Source organism: Phaseolus vulgaris, chromosome 6, assembly GCF_051622355.1.
Source record: "Phaseolus vulgaris cultivar YP4 chromosome 6, ASM5162235v1, whole genome shotgun sequence".
NCBI lineage: Eukaryota > Viridiplantae > Streptophyta > Magnoliopsida > Fabales > Fabaceae > Phaseolus > Phaseolus vulgaris.
Window position 1 is genome coordinate 1,700,174 of NC_143503.1, and position 8,287 is coordinate 1,708,460.

Here is an 8,287-nt window from a genome sequence, read left to right on the forward strand (position 1 = left end):
CATAGGCCATTTTTGCAGCCATTCGTCCGACACCAATACTCTATCTAATCTGCTTTTTGATGTGCCATTAGCTTTGAACCATGTAAACTTCTTTCCCACTAATGGTAGTTCCACTAGAAGATTACTTTCTATAAAACTATTGAATCCTTTGATCTCGCTCTTTTGGCTTCCCCTTTCCCCTACACCTTTCCTTTCACCTGCAGACCTGACCGCATTGAAGTCCCCACAGAAACACCAAGCCCAACCCGGATTAGTGTTTTTCACGCTTGATAATTCCTCCCATAACTTCTTCTTGTCACTCATGTTGCATGCTGCATATACATTGACCACCGCACATTTTAGTCTAGAATTCACATGTTGGCCAAAGATCGCAATAAAACCGCTTCCCTCCACATGCCTTTCATATACAAAGAACTGTTTATACCACATTACTAGTAGACTTCCCGCCCCTCCTACTCCATCGTTGTGTATCCAACCCACTTCATTATTTCCCCACAAAGCAAAGCAACGAGCATTCGAGAACAAAGTTGTTTTGGTTTCTTGTAGGCATGCCATTTCCACCCCCTCCTTCAAAATCAAATTTTTCAAGTATTTAGCCTTGATTCCTCCTCTTACCCCTCTTATATTCAGACTTACAATGATCATATGTAACCCCTTGTGTTCCCCTCATGATGTTTCTTCATTGTCTCAAGATCTCTTGACTCCATTCTTTCAAATTCCTCTACGACATTAACCTCATCCTTACGACAAGCAACCCCTAGATTTTTGCCCACCTCCCACAAGTCAGATGTTTCTTCCTCTTTGTCTTCCTTCCTACATCTGCTGTTGCAAAAAACTACATTTGGAATTTTACTGACCTTTGAATTTGAGGAACTGCCCTCCAAGGTGCCTTCTGCTTGGTGATTTGTTCTTCCTTGCATTAGCCTGCTTGTTTCTCCCAATTCCCACAAACCTCTGCTCCTTCTCTGAATAAAAGAGGATGCTTTATTGGACACCTCTGCTCCCAATTCTTCGCCCAAATTCGCAAGCTGAACACCGTGATTATCGTTGCCCTTTTGATTAGAACCTTCACCGCAAAATGATTGTTCACAACACACCTCCCCCTGCACAGACTCCTTTCCTGCTCGTTCGACGTCACCCTCTCTCCCCCTTGACCCTTTGTTTTTTACGCTCCTATCACCTTTGGTAACTAAAGATGAGTCCATGTCATCCACTCGCGTCCTTTCAGTCTTCACACGAAGTGGGCCTGATTTTGATTGGGCTGAAGTAGCAACAACCAATTCCTGACCAGCTTCATTCCACTTGGGCTCGGTTTGACTTTCTTGTTGGGCCTCATCCCTGCACTCCTCATGATTTACATACATATTTGTTTTACTACAATTTGAGGCCTCTAAAGCTACAAGAAAGTTGGTCAGTGCTACTTGGACAGAATTGCTTTTACATGCAATGTTAACCATGTGGGATACCGAAAAAGCTGACTCCCCTACCTCTGCCTCTACAAATTCTGCCTGCATCGCTTTTGCCTTATTCGTGTAAGCACTGTTACCTTCTACCTGCTCCAGATTTTGTAGCATTTCCCCTTCCTCTTCAAACTGTTCTTTTGTCTTATTAGGGATATTTCCTTGCCCATCTTCCGCTAGCTTCTCCGACCACCGCAGCGCCGCCTCTCCTGGCCTGCCCTCTTCTTCAACACTCTTTTCCGACCAGATTGTTCCCTCCACAAACGATTCCGAAGAAGTGATGCTATCTGAGGATTCGAAGAAATTGTACTTACACTTACATTTGCCTCCGAAGAAAACTGATTGCTCTTCCTCCATGTAAATGTTTAGGATTTGACCATTAATCTTCATTTCCTTCGCTAGTTTCACACTACACGTTTTGGGAATACGAACCTGAAGTCTGGCATACTCCAAGTTCTCCCAGTTTTCCGTTGCTTTGTCAACCTCCACCAAGGATGCTACTTCACCAACAACTTTCGAAAAGCAGTCCTTATTCCACAAGGAAATAGGAAGCCCGTAACACCTAACCCAGATAATTTTATGTCCTGCTACATGTGCATCGGTCCATGGTTCTACCGCCTCAAACACACTCTCAAACCATTGCTTATTGGTTCGAATGATATCCTCTACTCTAACTCCCTGGTTGGGTGTTATGAGAGCCATGTTGTCCCCCAGATATCTCACTTTTACCATGTTCATCCCTCCCAAGATAAACTCCTCACACACCTGATTGTAGCTCAACTCTCCAGAGAAAAAGCCTACTGCACTATTGTTCAACCAAGGAAGAGTTTGTTGCTTTGTTTCAAAAATAGGGCCCTTCCATACGTTTAGCGAATCTTTTTTCACCACGTCCGCATAAGATTGATTTTTGTTGACCTCTCTCCACTCCTTTCTTTCCTTTCCCTTATAATACCTTCCCTCCTCCTTCTTGTTCCCTTCTCTGAGTTTGAACCTGTGACCGTTCCTTTCTTCCATGTTACTGCGTTCAGATTGCACTCCCTTTCCTCTGAGTGGAACCTCTGTGTGCACCAGATCAGATCTTCTGTAACGCGGAATGTTAACGTATAGCTTCATGTTGCCAACCCACGCTTGGTCCATCTCCCTTTCGAGCCTCCGAACATTCGCCACGTTGAACAGCCTGACGAACCCATATCTTCTCCCCCACCTATTCATTCTACGAGAGATAAAAACCTCTTTCACCCTTGCCCAGCGTTGGAACACTTTTACCATATCATATTCACCATAGTTGTCTGGGAAGTTCGAGAAAAAGAAAGTTGTGACATTGTTGAATGATTGTTGCGGCCTTCGTGACCTCCCGTAGCCGAACGGCCCTCCCACCATCTGCTTTCTATATAAACGTTAATTGATGGAATTCAATGTATCCAATTTGACGTTGAATTTTGTAAAGACCAATATAGAAGTATTAGTATTAGCATATCATCCTAAAATTTTCAGTAATATCTCACATCCATCAATGTTCTTTAAAAACCGCAAAATTAATAAGTTAGATCATTAATAGTGCACATGATTGAAGTTGCATATTCTAAATTGTTAGTGATGAAATTTGAGACATTCAAAATATTATATAGACTTACGAGTTCTTATGTTTTAGTGGGATATGTGATATCTTTTATCATATTAGGTGATGTCTAAGTTCTTGTAACCAAATAGTAAATTGAAGATAAAGTGTGATATGTTAAACTCTATCTCTCGGTGATTATTACGTAATTGATAAATATACATTAGAGATTATAGAGCATGTTGTTAGGCTTAATCTCCTCTAACATAATAATATATAAGATATTAATCAATTACAAGATAATAATTGATCTATAATATAATTAATCAGTACCTCATGCGAGTGAGTATAACTATGCTTAGAGAGTGTTCACTTGTATTGGTTGGCATGGCAGTCATCACATGGAATTTCACTCACTCTGGTTCAACAGGAGTCTGCGAAATGGCCACTGTTGATAATGATGGCCGCAGGAGAAGGTATAAACCAGGCCCTAAAAATGGTATCAATGATATGGGAAGAAGCCAAGAACCTTTGTCAAACCTGCAAATTGGATTAGCGTTAAAATATATGCTACATTGTCTTTTACTCCCTCCATTCCACAATAACTGCAGTTTAAGGTTTTCCCACACATTTTTTTTAATCAAAATAGGTGAATGCAAAAACACATCGTTGTGTTGACTCTAATCTCAACATTGAACTAAAAACTTATATGGCAAGTAATGTACCATTTCCGCGCCGTCATGTCATTGTAAACCCAGAACGGTGCAAATGTGGAAAGTACAATAAAATCAATGGAGGTAATATGAATCTGCAACATGGAAACCCAACCTTAGCACCTAACATTTCCAATTTTATGAAAAATGGACAGTGTAAATCATGGACATGAAGTATAAGACCAGCATTCTAATCTAGTCATAAACTTGGCCTAGTAGACTAGAAATTGTTGAATTTACATTAGCATATCATTTAGCAAAGATCATGATGACAAGATTGGAAAAGTCTATGGCATTGCTCATCTCATGCTTATGTAATGAATACAATGAATAGAAATGCCAACTTTTTGAAATGCTGAGTACGAACTTACAAATTTGCTTTCCCTGAAGTACTGATAAAATTCTTTCCACATATCTTGTCCTGCTAAACCAGCATAAATTATGATGGCTACTCCTGCAACAAGTGATATCTAATGTGCAAGTTCGGTAAGTTACATCCTCCAATACAATGAATTAAAAAGAAGAGACTACTGAGATTATGCCATACATTTGTCCATAAGCCTATCCCATGATCTTTCGTAATAGGGGCATGCGTAGAATGTTTAGGAAGAGAGATTTTCAATGAGGATTAATAGAGGGCCTTTTGTAAACTATTCCAAACCATCATGGTTCAGTTTCATCGTAAATCGATTTGATACGTTTCCAAATTCATATAGTGCAGGTAAGTTCAAGAATGAAAAGAATGGGAAGAGGAAACCAAAAAGTTAAAAATAGATTGATTCCATCAAATATTAAGGCAAAAAATAGTTTAATATAAAAACCTTCCAAATATTTTTCTTTCACTACACCAATGTATCCTGCAGGTTGTGTGTGTTTGTTTATGACATACAAGTATGATGTTTTTATATAGAATACTATGAGGCAACCTCTTCCATGGCATTTTTTAATCATTTTATAACTCAAATGTACACTGCATTTTAAGGTTTTCTCCAAAGATAAGCATGTGATTGCAAATGGGGTGTTTTTTCTTATGATCATGCAAAATCACCTAACTATGCAATCATTGTTCAGAATACTATAACTTCACTTGAACAACTTTGCAAGATGAGTTTTAGATGAGCATTACCGATGCAGTTACTTTTGATTCCAGAAAATTCAAGGGCCATGTTTTAAGCTGAGTTTCTTCAACAGGGGGTGCTGGTGGTTTCCAAAGTACAAAATAAGGAAGAAGTGCATATGCACCACCAAAACAGGAAAGTATCAGGAAGGGCCATACAGGAATACTGTTTTTTGAACTGTAGAACAACAAATGGAAGATATGAAATCAGCTTCAGGCATTGTCAAGTCAAATAGGACATATACAGAAGAAAACAAAAAATTATTGTATTTATCCCGGCACAAGGGAGGGTGACAAGGCTTAATAAAATATGTATTTACAAATTAATTCAAAAATGTTGGTTCACAAATTTTGTTGTATGATTCAACTAGGCAACAATTTGTATCATATATTGAATCTCAAATGGTTGAAAATCTCACATCGACTAAAAATATGATCAAATTCTAGTATATATATATATAAGTGGATGCAAACTCTATAATACAAGTTGATTTTGTAAGGTTGAATTAGGCTTAAAATAGATGTTTTAAGTCATATGACATTGAACAGTATGATACATAAAAGATTTCGTACAACATGGTGCTTCCTGATATTAATCACGTGATTTGATTTGCTGTATTTTCTTTTTATTTTTCTTTTACCAATTCTAGTGAACGATATTAAGAATTTATATAAGCTTAAAATGTTAAATGAAAAGTTTCTTCCGTAAGGTCCCCTCCTTTCATTGTGTTCTTAAGTCATGCTTAATTCCTAGAACTAAAAATTTTCACAACACAACTCAACTAAAAGGTAGAGGTTTATGAGTGGCTTGAAATCTGATAGAAGAAATATATTATTTATGTTGGACAACTATATATACCAAAAGGGAAGTACCTTCTTCCTGTAGGAAGCAAGAGCATGCTATATACCAATGGCCACAAGCCCATTATATACCACAATGATACCAACACTTCATTCATTCTGAAGCCATCATCCCCTTTCAGATTCAGGAGTTTTTTAAGGAAATATGAGTCCCTTGACTGAATGAAAATAAAATCTCACAGGTTAAAACAAAAGGAAAGGAAAAATAAAGGCACAGGGAGATAGAAACTGCAAAGGCTACATTCTGTGATGAATCCAAGACCCTGGACTGGTGGGTGCATACAGTATAATCACATACTCTTACATCAATATACGAGTCTTTTACTCAACTGCGGGGTCAATATATAAATTTAAGGCTGCAAAAAAATAAAAATTTAATACAGTAATTGTAATTTCACAAAAATGAGGAGGTGTAACTATCTACCTTAAAATGACTCTGGGTGCCACTGAATACTTTTCTGCTCTTATTAGAGGACCAAAGAGTATATTGAATCCTTAAACATCCTACACAGTCTAGGCCTACACTAGCATAAAAGAGGCTGGCCAAATAATTGATTTGACCAGTGTAATGTCATATATTTTCATTCTTTTGTGGTGAACATAAAGAACTTTGGAAGCGTTCGTGGCTCAATAATGATTGTTATCTTAATTTGGAAGAACACAGATAATAACACCATTTACTTTTTCTACTGAGCCAAATAGAACACATGCTCCAAACCATGGTTTTAAACTGCACTTGCAATTGAATCATGGTTACTGAAATTGCAGGAAAGACCTTCCAAACCACAAACTCAACCAATCTCCAAACCAAAGTGATAACACACAATGGATGTAATCATATCAAATATCGTAATGTTACTTGAGTTTAATTTTGATACAATGTTGCTGTCAAGATTGAACTTAGACAGTCAAACAATTAGAAATCACACCGGAGTATTGTCTATGCACTGAGACTCTGTAAATAGTCTTTATATTGTCATCCGATTACAAGTGTCATATAAGACAAGTTTGTAACTACCCAATGATTCATACTTCGAAGAATTTTGATCAGCAAGTAATTATTACAATCCTTTAACATATAAACAATTTATGATTTGATGACAGTGCATCAGTGTTTTCTAATTAAATTCTCAAACTTTTACCATCGACTCTATCTACCCCTGATGTTGTAACTATCTACTCCAAAAACCTTTACTTCAGTCCTTCATTGTGTCCACTCTAGTCTTTTTCCGGTACTTTTCACTACTACACTAAACAAAAAAAAAAAAGCTAGAGAATCGGAAATTAAAAAAGAACACCCACATATCTCATTCACCAAAAAAACTAGAGAAATGGAAATTGAAAAAAAACACACACGTATGCCTCCTCATTACACTAAAAAAAACTAGAGTTTAGATATTGAAAAACAAAAGATGTGGACATTTTATTACTTAAGCACAAATGAGAAACCAACCCAAAAAACAAGTATATTAGTAAAAGAGCCTAATCACTTAAAACCCCACTGAGTTTCCTATTTTAGTTCATGAGGGACTCTAACATTGTTGAATCTTCTTATACCTGCCACTAGTTTCCCTCAGCTCAATGAGCCTTATTTTTGCTAACGATTCTAACAAAAATCCTTTTGTGGGTTATGACTATAATTTTGATTCTCAAATAATATTAGAAGGTTTTGCTGTTGAGGTTAAGATTCTATTTCCTCTACAAATTATTTTTGATTCTCAAATGAACTGATGTATTCAAATCACAAGTGATATACATATGAATATCCTATCCATCTGGAAATCTTGGTTCGAAAATACATCATATGATGATTAGCATATTCCAAATTGGAAAGAATAGGGAGGAACATACCGGGGTCTGGTTTGGGGTGAGAAAGAAGACATAGTAGATGAGTGCTGCCCACAAGAGAAAGAGCAAAAAGGAGGTTGTCCAGTCTCTTCCATCATTTCCACCAACCTCACTCTCTTTCTTCAAGCTATGGCAGATTTGGACACCACCCTTTTTCTGAAACGGAACCAAAAGGGTTTTGGTTCTGGTTCTCACACCAAGTGGTTTTGGCATTGGTGAAACTCTGAGAGGAGGAAAATTCTTGTGGGGTTGAAGTGAAGCTCTCAAATTTGTTTTCTTGGTGAGAGTAGGAAAGTTGGGAGAGAAGAAAATAGGTTGAGCCAACAACATGTTGTCTTATGGGTCCGGCTGGCTATTCCGATGACCATATGTATGTTTTAGTGCTAGCATCTTTTATCTCGCCCTCTCTCTGTCTCCTTAGAAAGAGACAATTTTATCAACATTTCACTCACCCTGCTAGATCATGTAATCTTTAATTAGCTAAATATATTGAGTTGTAAATATTTACTTTTTCATAGCAGGAACAAGAGTACGTACGAACAAGGATTATAAGTAAAATGTTGGAATCACAAGTCGACATAAAAATATTTCGTAAGAGATAAAAGATGTTTCATAATAATATACAAGTGATTATAAACTAATTTTATAAAATTTAATTAGATTTAAAATATTTTTAATATGTATCAGCAATTCATAGATAATAATTTAGTATTATTACAAAATATTCTGC

The 8,287-nt window shown here is 37.0% G+C and overlaps 2 protein-coding genes across 4 annotated transcripts; both read right to left on the bottom strand.

The window, feature by feature from the left end:
* Positions 1 to 629: 629 nt before the first annotated feature.
* On the bottom strand, positions 630 to 3,491 carry LOC150026251 (uncharacterized). Its single transcript, XM_090303309.1, has 2 exons — positions 3,352 to 3,491; positions 630 to 2,840 (listed from the first exon to the last, which is right to left on the bottom strand). The coding sequence occupies exon 2, from the start codon at positions 2,838 to 2,840 to the stop codon at positions 642 to 644; it is 2,199 nt and encodes a 732-aa protein (XP_090159435.1). The 5' UTR covers positions 3,352 to 3,491; the 3' UTR covers positions 630 to 641.
* Positions 3,189 to 8,031, bottom strand: LOC150026252 (uncharacterized). Of its 3 annotated transcripts, XM_090303310.1 has the most exons (6): positions 7,561 to 8,031; positions 5,722 to 5,867; positions 4,858 to 5,026; positions 4,103 to 4,201; positions 3,744 to 3,826; positions 3,189 to 3,558 (listed from the first exon to the last, which is right to left on the bottom strand). In XM_090303310.1, the coding sequence occupies exons 1-6, from the start codon at positions 7,885 to 7,887 to the stop codon at positions 3,432 to 3,434; spliced, it is 951 nt and encodes a 316-aa protein (XP_090159436.1). In that variant the 5' UTR covers positions 7,888 to 8,031; the 3' UTR covers positions 3,189 to 3,431. The 3 variants fall into 3 exon arrangements, with proteins under 3 accessions (XP_090159436.1, XP_090159438.1, XP_090159437.1); XM_090303312.1 differs by lacking the exon at positions 5,722 to 5,867 and having other exon boundaries at positions 7,561 to 8,012; XM_090303311.1 differs by lacking the exons at positions 4,858 to 5,026; positions 5,722 to 5,867 and having other exon boundaries at positions 7,561 to 7,997.
* Positions 8,032 to 8,287: the final 256 nt, after the last annotated feature.